Source organism: Topomyia yanbarensis, chromosome 1, assembly GCF_030247195.1.
Source record: "Topomyia yanbarensis strain Yona2022 chromosome 1, ASM3024719v1, whole genome shotgun sequence".
NCBI lineage: Eukaryota > Metazoa > Arthropoda > Insecta > Diptera > Culicidae > Topomyia > Topomyia yanbarensis.
The window spans coordinates 179,767,002-179,787,935 of NC_080670.1; the positions used below are offsets into that span (position 1 = coordinate 179,767,002).

Here is a 20,934-nt window from a genome sequence, read left to right on the forward strand (position 1 = left end):
CTCCGCGCTCGCGATGAAAGTGGGGATGGCGTTAGCCGTCGAGATCCCGTTATGGAATCCGAGCAGTCTCAGCGATGGTCCGTTCTCACTCTCAGCGTAGTTCGTCCAAAAGTATCCAGCAGGCATATAGGTCGGTACGATACTATATGTCCTGGTGTCTTCCCTAGTTTTGACACCAAACGCAGCTTCTGGATCTTCCATGTATCCGGGAAGTAGCCTTCGTCCAGGCATCTCTGTAGAACTATCCTGAACATGTCCGGAAATGCCAGAATCGTGGTCTTCAGTGCCACCTTGGGGATACCGTGCGGACCGTGAGCTTTCTTCGCTTTCAGCCCATTCGCCACTATGAGGAGCTCGTCGTTGGAGACTTCATCGTCACCGGTATTTCCTTCGTGTGCATCAATGTACGGTGTAGACGCCCATGCGGTTGGGTCGTGCTTCAGGAAGACTCCATGATAATTTTTAGTTTGTTAGCGCACATTTCAGCTGGTATCGTTGATCTTGATCTTGGCCATCATGACACGGTAAGCGTTGCCCCAGGGGTTAGCGTCTACTTCTCTGCATAGCTCTTTGTAGCCGGTGGACTTACTAAGCACGATCTCACATTTAAGAGCGACTCTGGCCGCCCGGAATGTCACCTTACACTATTCTCTGACTGCCTCAGATCATGCTCTCTGGACGTACCTTAGGCAGGCAGCATGGAAGATGCTGAGCATTTCGTTCCACCAATACGTCGGAAACCGGCTGTTCCTCGGCTCCATTTTCCTCGGCATTGTTACATCACATGCTCTCGCTACTGCTTCCGACAGCTCATCGGCATTCGAAATTGGAGAGAGAGAGAGAGAGAGAGAGAGAGAGAGAGAGAGAGACTGTCAGTATGCTGTTCTTTCACAGGTCCTCATTGGAGTCTTTTATTTTCCACTTCTGCTCGCCAGTCCTCAGTCTCCGCGTTTCAATGCAATTCCGCCAACCACTGGTGTAGTGGATCGCCTGGTAGTCACTATGTGTTGTACTGCTCACTAACTCGCCAATTCGCCATGTTATCCTGCAGAATTTTACGTCGATGATGGATTCTCGATCGTTTTCACGGAATGTGCTTGCGGAACCTTCGTTACACAGCCTTACATCCAACTTCGCCAGGGTTTCCAACAGGCAGTAACCTCTTGCGTTTGTCAGCCTTCTACCCCACTTCACGGCTCAAGAGTTAAAATCTCCTCCTATAACAACCGGCATTCGTCCAACTAACGAGTTGGTTAGTGCGTCCAGCATCCGATTGTACTGCTCTGGTGTTCACCGTGGGAAAGCGTAACAGCTACATACGGATATACCGTTGATATTGGCGATCACGAAGCCTTCGTGTGTGCTTTCTACCACTTTTTGGCCAGGGAAACTGCCCATCACCTGGATTGCCGTCACCTCTGCACTATCCACCATCCAGTTACCGTTATCGGGAGGAACACGATACGGCTCTGCAATAATTGCAACGTCGCACTTTGTTTCCATTGTTGACTGCCAACTGTTACAAAAGTTGCTGTGCAATATCGCAATGATTAAGATCAAGCTGGATTATCTCTGGGTATAAGAAACCTCCCATTATGTGGTCCTTTCCGCCATCCTTTGTGCAGAGCAAGCATTTCGGTTTCTCTGTGTAGTCTGTATCATTTTCTGCACAGAGCAGATATGTCCGGGTCTGAAACACCTCTCCGTTTGTTAAGTGCCTCTAGCACAGAGAACAGACATATAAGCTAGAACAAACTTTCCCGAAAAACCTGTGTAAACATTTAAATGAAAATACCTTGCGTATTTTTTGAGAAGGGCCAATAAGCAAGCTGTCAAAATTAACTTTGAGAGAAAATTCCGGACAAACCGTAACTCGCCGAGAATGGATATTAACATTTTATGAAAGAGAAAAGTTTCCTCTTTCGTTTGTTGCTGTGATTTATAATCGGCGATTAATGGTTTGTCCAGAATTTCCTCTCAAAGTGAATTTTGACAGCATGCTTATTGGCCCTTTTCAAAAAACACTCGAGATACGTTGAAAATCAACATCACATACAGGTTTGCATGCGTGAGTCACCATTGTATCCAAGTTTGCACACAAGTCTCGTATAGCGTTTGCTGGCCGATCGAAGCGCCGACCAGTGCTTGCTGTCGTCATGTCAAAGCGACAGTTTTATTGCTTACACAAGTTGAAAACTTTACTTGTATGTCAGTTCTCAGTGCCTCTAGGGATCAATAGTAACGAGCACACCGACTATCCGACTTTGATCTAACCGATCGATGTAAGCTGGTTGGCTGCAGCTGGCGATAAGCGTATCGCTGCTGTCTGTGGCACTATATACCTTCCTCAACCTGATTGGCATCTGCTCTTTCTCCAGGGTACATTGCTCTATAAGTGCGCTCACGTCATCTTCCGTTGTGATCTCGTCCAGATTCCTGCGCACGACCACTGCTTACTGAACTAAAGCTCTCACGTTTGCTTCTCCTCCCGCCGCTGCTGCCACGAGTTCCCGATAGGTGGAGCTCTTTATCAATAGATCCTTCTTCAACTCGAACAGCATTTCACCGTTCAGAATGCGCCTGGTTGTTACTACGTTCTCCCCTAGCTCCGAATGTCTTTCTCCATTTCATCCTCCTATTCTAGAGGTAACCATCCACTATCCAGTTGTCGGTAGTTTCGCTGTCCTTCACCGACCTTCTTGTGCTTCTTCGGTTCTTCCTCCTTTACTGATGTTTCCCTTACTCTTTTCACAGAACGGGAATATCGGTCATCCTTTCGGTATCTCATAGGCTTCTGCTTTCGCCACCTTTAGTGGGTACGAACGTACCTGCTACACGCTATTATTTAAAAGTTGCGATTAAATAACTACGCAATATTGCACTATTCATGTGACGTTTTCACGAACGTACACTGCACTCAATAGGCGAAGCAACCAAATGAATGATTGGTTTAGATTTTTTTTTAATAAAAACACTCTTTGATGCTGGAAAACTGAAAATAATTTTGAGCAAACACGAAGACACGTTTGAGCGATTCGGCAGTGCTGCCACTCCACCATATTTGACGTTTGGTTCTTTACGCTGTACACGGAGAACTTTATGTAGTCATCAATAGTATATTTTTTCTTTCTGCCTCCCATTGCTTCCGCTTCAAATTTTATGCATTGAACTTATTCGAAGAATGCTACAAAATGCATAAAAATCACAGCAGAATAAAAGAGACGGAAATATAAAATATGCAAACTTTGCCTATTTTTGTTTCTGAATGTACAAATCTCGACAAACAAACGATTACGGCCTAAAAGTCAACTGTCACAATCCACTTTGAATGGAAATTCCGGACAAACCGTTACACGCCAATCACAGATGTTGGTAGTAAACGAAAGAGAAAAGTTTTCTCTTTCATAAACTGTTGTGAACTGTGTTCGACTAGTAACAGTTTGTCTGGAATGCCCATTCAAAGTTGGCTTTTAGGCCGTAATCATATGTTTGTCTAGAAATATACTGTTCCATTAACGTATACAGCAGCAATGTTTGTTGTTGTTTTGACGTTTCAGTTTGAGGGAAAACAAGTGCTTTACACTATAGACACTCATAGTAATAGACCAGCGAAGGTACTTTTATCGAGCCAAACAAACTGTCAAAATTCGGAGCCAAACGAGCATGACGTCATACAATGCAAATAAACAGAACAAGTATTGCGATTTTATACAAAAAAAAATTATTTTGTTATTCACAGTAGGCTTCACTTTTCATGTCCGTGTTAGTATGTTACAATGTTATTTAGAAAGATATTTATTGTTTTCTATAAAAAAGAATGAAAAACATTTTACTTATGCTCTTTTTCATCAAATTTGTGTTTTTTTAAAGAAACTGGATTTTTTTTGCTTTTCTTAATTTCTTGTTGCTCAGTATCAAACGTATAACTTCTCTTTTGATTCACATATTGAACCACTTGAAAAATTATTTTAATAAAAAAAGGTGATCGAATACAGTCGAGCACGTTCGAGCTTGCACATTTTTGGGTGATGCCAGTTTAACGCGCTTGTTTTTCTAGTTGCCAGTTTTGCGGTTCTTACATCCGCGAGTCTATTACTATGAGTGTTTATACTTTACAAGAGGAATTTGGAAGCAAACAAACAGTTTAAGCGAATGGTAGTGAAAAATGCGAGATAGCATTGTTGTTATTTTAAACAACATGCTTCAATGGACGTTTTATCGATTCGGCATTGCAAATGAAGCTACAATAGGAAGAGTAAACTATGCCATTGTCAGTGTCTTAAAATGATTTGAGGTTCTCCAGATCCGTAATAGTATGCATCGAACTTATTTCTAAATACAATACTAATTAAATTAGGTCATATTTAAATGACACATCTTTATTGATTGTCCAGATCATAAAATGATGTTTTTCTTGGTAAACCTTTTGCCCCGGAAAGACACACTTACCCATAAATGACATGGTTCTGCCGCAAAGATTATCCTAAGCCAAATGTGTACTAGTTTCGTTCTAAATTTAATTTGACCTTGCACTCATCACCACTCCACTCCAGGTAAGCCAGCTAGGGCACCGACCCTCCGGGATCGACCGACCGGTGCGACGGTTTCTCTCGCGATCATGAACTGTTCAAATTTGCACATCAAGCGCGTCTATAAATTCACACAAACCGCAACCTGATGTCTATATTTACGGCTGTCATAGCGTATTGCGCTGGATAAGCTTGAAGTGGTCAGTCACGTGCAGCTTCGGTCTGACGAAACTGGAACTGTTTAGCGGCAAAATCCGCATCGGCGTTGGTTCACGAGAAAAAATAAATAAACAGAACGTAAACCTGCAATTTGCTTATCTAATTTAATTTGATGCCGGGTTATCCAGGAACCTGTTACCGGTTGAGAATTCGCAAAATTGATATACATGCTGGTGGGCAGCTCCAAAGCGTCATTCATTGAGCTTCTTAACAATGAGTCAAGTCATGCGAAAATTTCGTACCGTTCTCCGAAATTGCTCCTATGACGGCACGGCACTGATGGGATCTATCGTATTTATGTGTGCAGTGCACTTACTGCGACATTCAGTGTTCCCAGAAGCCAATTGTCTAATTTTAGAATTGCACACTTAATCAATCAAAAATTCTGCCGGACCGGCAGTTGTGCAATCGGTGATGGAGTAAATTATAGGGGAAGTGTGTCGAAGACGGACGGATTCTAGTACAAGAAATACGAACAGATTTTCATCTCTGCAAAGGCGAGTTAGTTTAAGCTAATATAATAATATTTGACATTGTAGTTCAAATTTTAGGTCGTTGTTTAACGAAAGCAAAATAATCGTTGGTTCAATGTTTTATTTTTGTCATTAAAATTTTAACGATAAATCCAAATATCGTTCTCTAATTTTGGTGTAAGGTAGCCCCCGATGACAAAATAACTGTTTTATTTTTTAAATGACCAATCCATTATAAGGTTGGTTGATTGAATCCTTAAGGTTGAACAGTGAATGGGGCAAAAATCGGAAACGAAAAAAGCAGCTTTTTCCACACCGTGTGTTAGATCTTCATAAAAACCAATCAGCTTATGTAGAATGTTGTTACAGTACTGCTGATTGGTTTTTTATGAAGATCTAACACACGGTGTGGAAAAAGCTGCTTTTTTCGTTTCCGATTTTTGCCCCATTCTCTGTTCAACCTTAAGGATTCTTTTATTTTCGAAAAAAAAAATATCGAAAAAAACTACTGTATCTGAGAACAAAACTCATTGGGAACATTCTTTTTTAATTTCGAATAGACTCGAGTGATAGATCGAAAATTACAGCGTTTCTAATCGCACCGCGCCTACCTCATGGATGACTTCCATCGTACTAGATTATCTCGACATAATGATTGCCCTTAAAAGTCCCTGGGTCGTGATCATGATTTCCGAAAAACTATTCAACTATTCATCGTTTTTTAAGAAAAATACTTCTAACGTTTCTATACATCGTTTCAAATTTTTCTGCCGAAATAGTTTCCCAGTTTTGAAATGCGAATAACTTTCGCTGTACTAAACGAAATAACTAGTCGTCATGTAATAGTAAATATTCGCAGAATTTTTGTTTGAATTCCGTAAAATACGAATAGATATAGATGAAACCCGTCTGATCGGTGTCGTCAGATTCGTTTTGGCTAAAAACATAATCGTGTAAAAGAAATATTCTCCCATCTTCACACTTTTTTTCAACGGATTGAAGATGACTTTACCTATGAATACTGTCATCCCAGTGTAGAAGCTTTGTAATCTAATATTATAAAAGCGTGGGTATCCATGCTGGAGTCAGCTAGAGAATAGTGGGATCAATTACTGATATGTCGTGTTGCCGGACTGTGTTTGCGTCGTTGGGGGACGAGACCATAACTATGAGAAACTGCCCACAAGAAAGAGTGCTGTCACCCCTTATGTGGCCTCTGCTAGTGGTACCTGAACAAACTGGAGGATCGGGGATTCGAAATAACGGGTTAAGCAGTATTCAAACTGCTTTAAACGTACGGCCAAAAGAACGAAATAGCAATTTCAAACTACAGAGATTTATCGGTGTCCAAGCTGACGACAATCAGTTGGGTCGAGATTTCAATAATAAAGGAGACTGTTAGAGAAATAATTACTCGCCTGATCCATACCAAAGAATGCAAAATCTCACAAATACAAATTTTCATGTAAACATGAAAAGAGAATGTGCAGGCTCACCTCTGCATGACGATCATGTCCAGGCCGTAATCCAACATATTCAAAAAAATTCAGCGGGTTTGCTTTTTCGCAAACTTCCACGACGGTTGCGATGGTAGAAAAAACTTTGCTGCTAGCTTCGCGTCTAATTGATTAGTTTATGTCGTTTCTGCTTACGTTATATGATAGGGTGCGCTTTTCCATATTTTAAACATCTTGCGGCAATATACATGAAACTAGAGCTTCTTTATGACGACACATAGATGTCCGTACCATAAAATATCCTCATCCCAGTAAATTACATTCGTAATGAGATTTGGAATATGGGCTGATTTATGATGGAATTCCAACCGAAGGCAACAACCCATCCTGAATGAATCGGTTTTCGAATCGGTTGTTACATTTGCGCTTAAATTCTAAAAGAAAACATTCCGAATGCGATGAGCAGGGAATCTGCTGTCAAAACGAGTGAAACAGAGAGTTGTGAGAGAAAGAGTTTCAACTTTTCTTGGTGGAAACCAATGAGTAAAATGTATGGACGCAAACAGTTTTTTTAGATTTTATATGAAAATTTTCAAGTAAGTATCTAAATAAACTTCTACAAACTGTTCCCATATTCTTTCTGCATCAAATGTGTATTCATTTTACAACCACAATATTATAGTTTCTCCAAAATCCCAAGTTTTAATATCTTTCCCATACATTTAAATTCACCATAGCCACCACTGAAGCAGTGCCATCTCTTAAATATTTCCATGAAAGTATTACTCAATTTCAGCGCCCATCCTCTTCACACTCGTGGTTTTTTCCACTTCCTCAAGCTGGGAGAAACACCACCGCTATCGACCTCTTTTCTCCGACTACCTATTTTTTCTGTCGCCCATTCTTCCGGGTATGCGCTTTCAAGCAAATTGTTTCTTTCAAGCAAGCCGTCAAATGTGCCCCTCTTGCAGTGAATGCTAATCTCTTATTACTCCCACTGAATAGTACAATTACACTTGAGGATTAAATTTTAGGAAACTTCCCAGTTAAGCTCAGCCGGAAAGCTGGCTGGTTCTAATTCGTATTCCGACTCCAGTGACAAAACCGATTCTAGTTAAAATCGGTTGTATCACTGAAGCTGGAATACTATTTAGAATCAACCAGAATTCCGGTTCTTTTTTGGTTGAACTTTTCTGGGTTCCGGTAACCATCCAATACCCTTCAGAAACCTCTGTTTAAGGGGTACCATTTCGATGCGGCTTAGCCGCATATAACCGAGGCCTAGGAACCGAAGCGGCGCAAAGCCGCTGAGGATCCGCCGGGCAAGGTGATCGCCGACCCACCGTCGGAAGCAAGAGAACCTGTGATCTAATCGTTTGACCGTCTTACTCAAACATAGGGACCATCCCTGGTGTAAGTCCGACAAAGCGGTAGCGAAGTCGGACAGCATGCGCAAAAGCGATGTGGCGTAGCCACATTGGGTGGTGGAAACAAAATAAAATTGGCAACCCTAGCAAAATGTAGACACTAATGAACACTCCGGATGAACCTATCGTCAGTTGATATTTCGACGAGGCCCACACTCTCGCAACTGGCAAAGTAAACAAACCACAGAAAATTAGGTTCTTTACCGACCAGTAAACCCTAGGGGCAGATCACTTGTAATGCATTTTTAAAAATCAGCGAAATTAAATGCATTTATTTCCATCAAAATAGAAATTCATAATGTATTTTGCGTTGCGTGCAATGTTGTTTGCGTTGCGTGTAAGACGTCAAAACCCTACAGAAAAACTAACCCTACATTTAACAAAACGTCGAACAAAGTGGATCAGCGTAGGACGTTTGTTAAACAAACTTTTCTGCGAGGGAGGGCAAAGCTGATGCAAAAATGGAAATTAAATGCTTTTTTTTTTAATTTGATGCAAATTTGTTATACATTCTTAGAGTGATCTGCCCCTAGAGTAAACCTCACTTTTCTTGACAGTTCGCTTATATTGTTTACATGGACTTAGAAAAACTTTGTGGACGACTAGATTCGCTCAAAGCAAAGCGCAGATAATTCTTCTGGACTTAGAAGTAAACAGTACAAGCGAAAAGGAACACCGAGTTCATTTGTGACGTCACTGTAAGGTATTCTATTAGGTTTTACACCAACCGACATAACCCCACAAAACGAGCCGGATGAACTTTGTTTGACACTTCTCGGTGGTTTTTTCACATGGGAGTTACGTGAGTTCGAATGTAACAGATGAGCACCCGTTGCACTCGAACTCACGCAACTGACAGAGTAAACAAACCACCGAGAATTGTCAAACATGAACTTCATTCATTATGAGTTCATTCGTGTCGGGTTCCATTGTATTGATCCTGATCCGAGTGGTGTTTGCTAGCAGCTTTTAACCCCATGCCCATACTTGAGGCAGTTTGTACACTGCGGCTTGGTACGCTCCTACTCGATGATGATATGAAAGGGCGCTTTGATGTTCTTCAGCTCGTTCATGGCTATGGAGCCATTATCCAGAAGGATTAGGTACAACTAGTCTTGATATCTGATATTTTGATTCTGTCGTTTAATTTTGTACACCTTCAGCGGTTTGAGCTTGCACTCTTCCAGTGCCTGCTGGAGCTCTTCGGTTAACATCGCCGATAGACCGCGCAGCACCACCTACAGTGGTTTAAATAATTCATTGTCACTTAATACATTATTTAAAGCTTTTTGGTGGTATCCAACGAGGAAAACAGATCGAAATGCTGAGTTATGCGAAAGCAATAGTGTGAAAAAATCCCCCCTTCTCCGGGGCAGAATTCGAACCTGCAACTCCGGTTCAATGCACAAACCACAGACAAACAGGCGTAACACGAGATGAATTTCCATCGCCCATAGAAAAAACGGTCAATTTAAATTATGAAAAATGCGTCATCTCACCGAGCGTGGCGCTAGTGCAGCAATTCTGACACATCGTCACTTCGTTTTCGTATGTTTATGAAAACCAAGATGAAGGGATTTAAAGGTCACTTGTCAGGGACTTTGTCACTTTTGAGTGTATTGGTTTTGTACTTACATTGCACTTGGGGCCCTGGATAAACATTGGAACGAGAATCCTGATTGTTTTGTATCGATTTTGTTGGCTCTTTTCGGCAAGTTTAAGACTAAGATAAACGAAAGCAATGAAATTGAACGATGAAATGACAGCTATCGCGCTTTAAGCAACGCTCACATCGCTACGAGCCAATGTTGTTAACTCGACCTGAAACTTATTGAATGCAAACAAATTTCATTTTGATGTGCTTAGCTGATACTCAGATGATAAAAGCGTTCGGATTTTGTGAAGAAGAAGCGATGCAAGAGAAAGCATGATTTCTCATATAATATGATTAATTACTTGTTGTGAATCCAACTTTTAAAAAGTATTGTACACTTCATGTGAACAGACCTTGAACATTTGAAACGTAGCTAGCGCTACTGGCATTTGGTGGCAGCTTCAGGCAACAAACAGTTTTCACGGGGCTGATTGGCACTAACGTGAAGAACCCAAAAAAATGAATTATTTGTTTAATTCGAACGGAGGGTTCGCATACCTCTTTTAATTGGGCAAGGGACCAGAAATCGACAGTCTGCATTAGCTCTGTCACCCAACGAAGTACGATGGGTAATGAGCTGAAATTAGACACCAGACAATAATAAAAACCCGGGGCATGGTATCTGGCGGCCAGATTAAATATGTTGGCTGGCAACTGCGGTTGTGTGTGATCTCGCTTTAGAGGCAGGATACGATCACTGTCGCCAATGCGATAATCATGGATAGCATAAGGGTTTGTGTATTGGGCCGGAGTCCCAAGGGTTGCTGGTTCGAATTCTGCCTCGGGGAGGGGGAACGTATCACGTAAACTCGCGTTTCACGCTCAACTCACCATTTCGATTTGTTTGGATACCCGTTGGATACCACCAAAAAATAAGCGGTGGTCAGCTATTTTCGTCCGCGTGCCTTATCACCTATTTTTATAAAGTGATTCATCTGCAGTGCCATATTTGAAAATGAACCACCTTGGTTATGCAACTATTTCTTTCCGATTTTTTAAAGCAGTTTTCATTTCGTTACATTCTAAATTGCACATGTTTTGTCGTGTGTAATTTTAAATGTTCTTTGAATTGATGGCATTGTAAGGGAACACGTATCCGCCGATTGATGCCAATCGAGCTGACATTTCTTTGGACTGAGCAAACTAACTCATTTGTTTGTTTAGCATTTGTTTGACCAACTAGGAAACGAATCCACTGGGTCTTTAATGCGCGTGGAGAATACGCATGGTCCTGTCTGAGAGAATGATGACTTTTGAATTATGTATGTGGATTGAGATTTGACAAATCGCAAGAACAATTCAAAACCAATTACCAATTTGCGGCAATAATTTCAGTATGAGGAACAAATGTTTTATTGTCATGTTTAATGGTTTACTTTTAGTCCATTAAATGGTTAGTCAATTATACTGAGCTAAGAATAAGTACGTACTATTTGGAAACGGGATGTGTTTGATTCGTGCATGATAGTAATATCGTTTAGGAACGCAGTATCGATATGTTTTCTGTTTCGCGTCTTCATTGTAATATCGCAACGTTTACTTGAACGAGGTGGAAAGTTTCAAGTTACGGGATTTCAAAAAAATGCTGATAATACCTATAAAGGACCATTTATTAATTCTACCAATCTATTAGGGAGAAGAGCTATGATTAATAGTGACTTAAATGGGTCCCCATCCCACGCCATATGCTTTGACGCAATCGGCCGTTTTACGCTCGGTTGTGCGATGTATATAAGAAATTCCCTAGAACATGGACACTTTTGCGTGCAGCGGCAGTATTGTGCTCCTACAAAAAAAGGAAAAACAAATCATTTGGTTCATATTAGACCAAGGGGATAAAGAGCATGGTAATATGAGAGAAACTTAGTATTGGGCAATCTTTGCGTGACATAATTTATGAATGGTCCACAATACCACTTTTAAACTCATTGTTTATGGTCCATTCTATGATAAAAGCAGTTACCCAGAGCAGTGATGCTAATTTTCATTTTCAAATGCCAACTTTCAGTTCAACTCAACCCAACCATGATTCAAATTCAAAGCCTCCCTTAATCATTCACTTTCAAGTTGGCGGGATTTTCATGGCTAAACCGTACCTCTTCATTTCAAATTAATGCTTTTTCATTCACCAACCAAAGTTGTCATCTGCTCTGTAGAGGCCACTTTAGGTTAAATGTTAACATATTTTGCGTTTTCAAGCTTACATGAACAGTAGGAAGTATGTTCAGAGTAGTTTTGCTTGCAAAACCTAGTCAATACCCCAGTAGAGAGCTATTCACACAACTACGAATTGAACATCAGGAATCGGAATATATTGGCTCAAATGGCACGTTCCCCGTACATAGTCGGGGATTTGTGCCTCTCTCCACTGCCCATGATCGCATATCAGTTCCATAAAGATAGGAAATCTCATAGAAAACGGGACAAATATGCGATCATGGGTAGTCTAGTGCCTGCTTCACTCTACTTCTCCTGTTAGCTGTGGCAGAGGGCAATCCTTGTTCGGTTTATCCTCCACAGCGGGAGTGGATGGGGCTTTCGGATTTTTTGGCGTTAGCCGAAGAGTTGAAATTTCCCACGTATATATAAATCAATAAAATGGTTTACAAACGCGAAAAATTGATAGCTTAATCGGAAAAGCCCAGAACAGTGGTATGCATTATGCTTCGCCATAACAAACCACTAAATGGTGAATGTGAGTCAATTTTGGTAATTGATACCTTGACGATTTACTAAAGGACTGCAAGAGTATTCTTGTCTCACTTCAATTCAGCAGGTAGGTCTGGTTAAACGTACACTGGGCTTGTATCCCAGATCAGTAAAAATCTCCGTGTGAAAGCCTCGCCGGAGGTGGCAACCCTAGTAGGGCATGATTTGAGATTTGTTCCCCCTTTAAGTTCAACACAGCCTGTTGAAAATTTGCAGCTCTGACCCAGAGTTCAAACGCCTTCACATCTAGAATCTACGTTTACGTATCCTACAGTCAATAAACTATTCAAACTTTTTATGCACGAAACTATATTCTCAGTCGCATCGCTTACTTGAGGCGAATCCTGACTAACAACCCACCCACTACCCAATCCTTGGTACTTATGGGAGTGTCACTGAGTCGGGGTCTTCCGTTAAGTAAGTACGACATCAACACTTCCTTTTTCGTATCCCAATTTACGGTAAAGATGGTCGTGGCCCGCAATGGTGGCACTCAGGCGAAATTCTGGATTGGACTGGATCAATTGTTATTCCCAAACAATGCTCCTCAAGTAGTCTGGGTGGAAATGAGAGTCATCAGTCTGCAATCTACGTAGTATACCGTGTTTACGCAACGTAAAACAGCTAACTATCGAAAAATACGTCTTTACTCGGAGAGAGTTAAACACTAGATGAATGAATGACTTAACACTAGTACGGTCGAGGTGTTGACAATCGACCAACAAGGTACATTTGCGATACATAAAAAAATATGAAATAACAGTCTAATGGAATCAGGAATCATGTTCAATTACGAGGCTAATTGAGTGTCTTACTCCACAAGATGTCTCTACGAATAACCTGAATTATTTCAATGCGATTGCCTAATCGGTAGGCGCATATGGAAATGGCTTTCCTAACAAGAACGGCCCAATTGATACAACTAAATAGATCTTTTTTAACCGAACAATTCTTCGTGCAGATATTTAAAAATTACCGTTTTTGCACTAGTAAAAATAATGTGGTCCTAATTCACAATACTCTTTGGGAGCTCCAGCTTTCATCAATATTAATTTCGTCGTTTCCTTTATAACAATTTCAACGCGAAAAAGTAATAAACACACCCCGCCATAAAACTGTATAACCTTGTACCCATTCTTGTTCGCTATCTCTCTAATATTTTTACTGACTGGGGTATCTGTACAGCATCCCGACGATTCGATGGTTGTTTCGTATGCTTTGTTGATGCTGCAAATCTTACTGCCAAGCTTTCGCTCCCGTTAAGCTTCCATCGTGCGAAAGCTCCATTACTACGGAGGAAAAGGGCGCAGGCGCAACGCATAAATGTCCCAATTTCATTCAATCCGGGAACGGTGGTCTTTCATGGATTTTATATTCCCTTCATTGGGATCATCAGGATTCAGTTAGGCAAATTGATCGAATTTATCATCGAATTTATCGAATATATTTAGTTTAGATTGATAAACAGAGCAATTTTACGTCCAAATCAATTCCACCATTTGTGAGTGACCGAAACTGTCACGTACGCCATCGGTTCGAAAAAAACGGAACGAATTTTTACGTGGGTGTGTTATTTCATTCATTCTTTCATTCATTGAAGCCTCCTCAACATCATCCCGCTTCAACAGGAATCCTTTCATCGCGTGTTTTGTGTGTGACCTTACGACATTTATATTACAGTAAGACATGCTCCTTCACTATTTCGTTTCGAGTTTCAACAGCTTGAAACTTCAAATATAGCATTTTTTGTACTCCAACTATATACTGAAAACGGGTCCATTTTATGTATTAATAAATTGAGTATACTCTTTTATTATTAGAATATTTATATTAGATTAGTCCAGGGTCACTCAACGCCCTTGGTCGCTGATGAACTAAGAAGCTCTTACAATGACTCTTACGATTCCAACCCTCATTTAATTGAAAATATTAATTTGCAAAATAATGGTTCTCAGTCCCTTTCAAATGAGGTTCGAAGCAGTTTTTTAAAACGATTCCAAACACCGTCTAGAAACTGAAGTCAGCGTTTCGGGAACGTTTCTCCCGTGAACAGAAAAAAACCTTTCAAATGATCGTCATTCAATAATCAAATCAGGTTCAAGCTAGACCGAATCGAAGGTTTTTTTCGAACGATGAACCCATCCGATAGACGCAAAAAGTAATAAAATCAGCTGAAACATCTCATAGAATTGAATACTTTACGCTGACGTCACAAATGAACTGATTGTTTATTTTTGACAGTTTGCTTGTACTGTTTACATGGACTTAGAAAAATTCTTTACCATTTTCTTCGAGCGAATCTAGTCGTCCACAAATTTTTCTAAGTCCATGTAACAGTACAAGCGAACTGTCAAGAAAAGTGAGGTTAACTGTGCCAGTAAAGAACCTAATGGCTAATCGGAGGGTTTACTGTCAAAGAAGCCCTTGTGGCAGAAATCGCTGTTAAGTAATGTTGCCAAGCAACCATGTATTTACATTTTTTTGGAAATTAATAAAAAGTGATGTGAAGTTTTGTAAGTTGGTAAACTATTACATTTGGAAAGTTAAGCTCTATCGATGAATATAATAGAAGAATTTTATTCCCAATTGTCTGCGTCCAATGAAACAGAAATATTACCCTTTTACAAATCTTCTAACACATTTGTTTACTTTTCCCTCCAACAGTGGTATGCGACGAGGAAACAACGCCCCACCCACTGGACGATCATCGACGCTACTCGCAGCCGATTCTGTACCCCGGTGCCAATCAGTTCACCGGTCCCCGCCAGCTGTATCCCTCGTCCGGTAAGGTGAAATCCTCCGAGGGTCGACTGGTGAAGACAAAAACGAACCCGAAAGCGAGACCGAACATCCGAACGCCGCTACCGCCGGGGAAGATTGTCCTAGCACCGCGGCCACTTCCACCGGTGTACGGTGTGGGGCAAGAGCTGCCCCAGGATCTGCGCAGTCACCGGTCCCGCCCGGTACCGATCTATGTTCCGCCCGGCTTTGGAACCATCTATCACGGTATCCACAGGCCGGCCGGTGGTGAGCGGACGGAAGACTACCGACCGCATCACAATGGGTACGATTACTCACTGGATAAGGTGTTCGTCCCCGAAGGGGACCTGCTGAGTGAGGGTGTCGGTGGCGGAGATAGCGCACCCGGAGTGGACAACTGTGACATTCGATGCGAACCGAAAGAGTTTCGGTGCGATAAGAGCTGTGCGTGTGTCCACATGGACCTGCACTGCAATGGGCAGGCAGACTGTATCCTGTCGGAGGACGAACAGAACTGTGAAGCGGTTCAGGAAGAGTTGGTAAAGCAGATGAAGCAGAGCTGCGAGGCCAGCGGATCGCACGTAATTTGCGCCACGACGCATACGTGCATATCGAAGCAATGGTTGTGCGATGGGGACGATGATTGCGGGGATTATACCGACGAAACGCACTGCGGATCGCGGAACGAGTGCTTTGAGGGGAAGTTTCAGTGCCAGAATGAGCTGTGCATTCCACGGGAGTGGGTGTGCGATGGGGACAACGATTGTAACGATTTGTCCGATGAACGGAATTGTTCCAGGCAGTAAGTATGCGTTTTAATTAGAATTAATTAGAATTAAGTACCATGTCAGTCAAACTGAATTAGAGTAGAAAAATATTTTTGACAACTGAAGACGAATCCAAACGATCAAAAATAGCTTCGCTTACTTATTTTCAACGACATATTTTCCAAGTAACAACGAACTAACTACTGAGTTATGAAATTTGCGTTTTGACTTACTTTTGACGTCTTATCAGAATCCGACACTAACTTAGTGACAGAATTAAGCTAGCGCCGCATTGACGCAAGCTCCAAAAACAGAGACATCAATTATGTTCATAACCCCTAATCAAGCTTGATGTCCCACAAGAAAAAGAGTTAATTTTTAAGCTAATGAGAACTAGTGAAAGCGAAACATTTGGATGGGCTTAGCAAGCCAATGCAAGATGCACTGTGCTAAATTTCTCCTTAGTGGAGAAAAATTTTGTGTAAAAACTAATTTTTCTCCATTAATGAAAAAACATTTGCGTGTTAAGGGTGCAAAACCTATAACTAAATTAGCAAATAAATTCGCGTTTCGACTTTGTCTCATCAGAATCCGACACTAACGTAGTGACAGGATTAGTGTCTCCGTTTTTGGAGCTAGCATCAATCCGGCGCTAGCTTAATTCTGTCACTAAGTTAGTGTCGGATTCTGATGAGACGAAGTCGAAACGCGAATTCCATAACTAATTTAGTAATAGACTAACTAATTTAGTGATAGATGTTGTTTTAAACCTTACTGGAGAAAATATAGTTTTTACCCAAATTTTGCTACACTTAGAAAAAAAATATATCATAGTGTAACTACTGCAATCTCACTAAATTACTGTTTACGCAGAAAAAATGTTCAATTAAAAACATTGTTAATTTGTTTTTATTGAATTCAATCAAATCCGTCTATTGTTTCAATAATATATTATCGTTTCCTCTCTTTTGATAATCGTATCATTGGTATTAAAACAAAATTATTAAAATTAATGAATGTTATTATTGAAAGTATAAGTTTACTAATATTTTAGTGGGAACTTATTCTCAGATCAATAATTTCGTCGTTTAAATTCGAATGAATGAAATAATGGATTATTTTTAAAAGCGCACGAAAAATCCAATTCTCCACTATTAAGTAGGTTTTTCATTACACACGAACACGAATCTTCCCAAGCACCTCTCACTTTTCCACACCACAACCAAAAGCTCCATGTGACATGGGTTCGGGTGAGTCGCACATACTGTAAAGATGTGTATTAGATCGCGTGTACCTATGTACGTACGGTTCGTTTCTTCAGTCAGATGGCATCTGCTCTCATCGCAGGCTGACTGTAAATAAATTGGGATGCGTGGGTGGTCCTTGACACGAAGGACACGCGAGTTTGGCTTTTTCTGGCGATTTCGGACAAATCGATGGATTGTTGTCTGAAAGTTTCGGTGCTTTTTTACTTTAATTACTAATAAGATCCCACTCGAAATCACAGCGCATGAATAATATAATTTAAAATACAACCATTTAATAAAAGATTTAACATTTTGTGATGATAGGTAATTGTAGTTAACGTTAAAGCGAACAGCAGGCAGTGCAAATTAAAAGCTTTCCCTCTCTGGGCGAGAGAAGACTGGCGAGAGAACAAACTTGCATGCAAGAAGGCCAGAGTGAAATGAGCGACACTCATGCTCAAACGGTGAGAGTTTTGAATTCGCTCTGGTTGCTATTTGAAAGCTTTCACTATTGATACCTACATTGCTGTGGCGCTGTTGTTGGTTAGAAAATTTCGGCTGGCGTAGCGAATCAAACTGATTAAAAAAGTGCATTTTAAAACAGGTGTAAAATGTTTATGGTCAAGACGGAAAAATGTGCTACGATACACAGACATCTAACCAATGGTTTGCGAAAGCGGTGAAATTTCGTTTTTGGCTTTCCATTACACTGGTGTAATTTAGTCGATAGCCGAACAATCCGGGTGATTCCGAATGTATTTCAAATTTCCAGGTTACTCGATCATGAGTCGCCATTCCTAATTTTCTCGGACACCCGTTGCATGAGTCTGCCTTAAAGTTGTCAACGATCAGATTCTCTGCTGAGCCCACAGTAGTCTACCGTGTTTTATCAGCCTATCAGCATGTTTGTAGGGGAGACTGAGGAGACTTGATCCCCTTTTTTATTTTTCAATCCTACTCCGTGGAATGATAAAAAAACTATGTATTTTTTGTAGTTTTATATTGTTTCTAGGGTTGACTGATAATCATAAAAAAATACATGGAAATATTATACTGGACATGAGCTATGAGCATTTTTGGAAAACAATAAAAAAATGTAAAATTCTTTGATTAGTGGAGACTCGATCCCTAATTTGGGGACACTTGATTCCTTTATGAAAACGTGTTTAAAAGAGCATGTAGGGTAATAAGCCTATTTTTGCCCTGTTTCTACTATCATCCTACCCATCTGAAGCCTTTGGTTAGAACAGCGTCTGCCATCTTTGCTCAACGCATTTACTCAAATGGTGTTGCGATAATTGGGGTACTCGATTAGAGTTTTTGCTGTGCTCAAACAGAAGATTTTTACCATTCTCAAGACAATTTTGTTATTATATTGGCTCTTAATAAGAGGCGAATGACCTTAAAGTTAAAAAATCCATAATCGAAATAAAAAAAATGGCTCCTAATAACAAGGCAAAGAAGCTGGAATAATAAAATTAATAAAGAAATAATGTGGCACCCTCCCTAATAGGGCAAAAATAGATACCTAACCCCATTCAATGTTATAAATGTATTGTGGTATTGATTAAATTGTTGTGATTTACTATTTTGTTACTACATATTATCCATCTCTCACCTGATTTTTATTACGAATTCCCCAAATCTCTGTGCAATGATTTGAAAGCTGTCGTTATTATGGTTGAGGAACGTCAAATGTGGGATGCATGGTTGCTACGTATGCTGTAGTAAACATTTACAGCTAAGTTTTGTATGATGAATCGTTCATTTTTGACAGTTTTTTGTTATTTTATGGCAACATTGACTTCAATTGTTCTGGTGTGAATTTGGTTATAATCAGTAGTGTGTATGAAGCATGGCGAAGGGGATCAAATCTCCACTTGAAGGGATCAAGTGAACCCATAGCATCTATTTCAGCAAACTTTAGTACAAATATAGTTGAACAAAAAAATCAGCTCAATCATAGCGTATTCATATAATTGACATTCTCCTGTATTTCTGTATGCAAAAGTATAGTATGCAGTAGGAGACTTTATAAATTGTATAAAAGTTTGAAAATTTGGAAAATAAATCTTCTTCAGTTCTTCTGAGATTTATTTCTTTAAATCGATAAAAATTCGGTAACACATGTCCAATTTATTTTTTTGTGTTAAAGAAACTTGTGTTTTGATAAAGCTGCGCAACTTTCTAGTATATTCTATTAATGTATTCTGATCCGCCTTTGAGTTACAATGATGGGATCAAGTCTCCCCGGGGATCAAGTCTCCTCAGTCTCCCCTATAATTGGTACAACTCTTGTTTCATGTGTCGGCGTCATCCTCCATTTTCTACTTTATTGTCGAGTATTGATCACATAATTCTTATCTGTAACACAGCATGCTTTTGATGGTTTGTTTTTTTTCAACGCCCTCGCCTTATGGCCGCACATAGCAACAGGGAGTATCAGTCAGTTATATCAGCAATTTTTATGCGCATCTGTAGGCTACGGCACGCAAACCATACAAAGTCCTGTTCACAGCCACAACGCACCTTTAGCTAGTTCACTAATATTGGAAATTAAGCAACGCCAAAATTGTTTTTCTATTCGTGTGAAGAAATAAATTCTTGTCCTTCATTAGTTTACTTTTACTTCTTATAACTACAAGGCTATATAGCCTATTTTCAAAGAGTCGGCTGTTCTATCGAGATCATCATTGGATCAAGATCACGGAAACAGAATCCCTAAAATTTTCTTGCTAATATCAAGATCAATCACATTCCCACCAATGTTTTAATTTTTCGCGTTTTCCTAGGTGAAAACTCAATGATTTTGAACATTTCCTGCGTTGGACACTTCGACCATAGATTCCAGATTTGCAGACAAGTCTGTAAATTCGCAGACTTTTAATTTAAGCTGCAGATTTTTTCGATGACGCAGATATTTGCAGATTTTTTAGTTTGGTTGCAGATATTTACAGATTTTTGAATATAAAGGCTTTTGGTTACACTAGCTTTCCTGACTTTTTTTTATCTTCCCAGACTCCGGGCTGTTTCGTATTGAAGTTCGGTTCGGCGAAGAACAGCTTTGTTTTCGTCGGCCTTATGACGGAAGTAACGCTTGCGATGTTTTCGGAGAATGTTGCGTAGACGACGAAGCTCGGAATTCCACCACGGATACTATCAATAAGAAAAACAAAAACAAATGACGTAGTGGGCTTTTCTGTGGTCAGGGGATTCGTTTCGGTTCGGTCATAGGTAATAGTTTCGAAATAATAACAAAATCCCTAAGTGTTCGAATGGTGAACCTCAGCCTTTTTTCTCTTCATCGTGCGCCAAAGAATCAGAATGATCGCTCGGATCTTTGTTTATTTCCAGAGTCGCGGACGCCGTATTTAATTTCTCATGTATAGAACTAATTCATTCAAAAGTGACGAATGTTCCTGCTTTTTTTCGGGTTGGCTATGTGTTAAAACCGCTTCACTAGTCCCACGCTCGGTGAGATGACGCATGTTGCATAATTTAAGGTTGAACAGGGAATGGGCAAAAATCGAAAAGGAAGAAAGCAGTTTTTTTCCACAAGATGTCGGAGCAAAAGGCAAAAAACTGGAAGCGAAGTATACATCAGCGCTTGAAGTGTTCAGAACAGATGTATACTTGCCATTTGCGGCAGGTTGGAAGACCCTTTCATCCATCCCACACACAGGACCGGGACG

The 20,934-nt window shown here is 40.3% G+C and overlaps 2 protein-coding genes across 4 annotated transcripts in view; one reads left to right on the top strand and one right to left on the bottom strand.

Moving 5' to 3' along the window:
- LOC131683272 (gamma-aminobutyric acid receptor subunit alpha-6) overlaps positions 1-4,627 on the bottom strand; it is a 221,155-nt gene extending 216,528 nt beyond the window's left edge. The window contains exon 1 of the mRNA XM_058965121.1: positions 4,450-4,627. The gene's annotated coding sequence lies outside the window, so the exon portion shown is untranslated. The remainder of the gene's footprint in view (positions 1-4,449) is intronic.
- LOC131683257 (low-density lipoprotein receptor-related protein 4) overlaps positions 1-20,934 on the top strand; it is a 110,456-nt gene that overhangs the window by 26,284 nt on the left and 63,238 nt on the right. For all 3 annotated transcript variants that reach the window (XM_058965097.1, XM_058965089.1, XM_058965105.1), the window contains exon 3: positions 15,133-16,030. In XM_058965097.1, the coding sequence (XP_058821080.1) occupies positions 15,133-16,030 (898 nt within the window). The remainder of the gene's footprint in view (positions 1-15,132; positions 16,031-20,934) is intronic.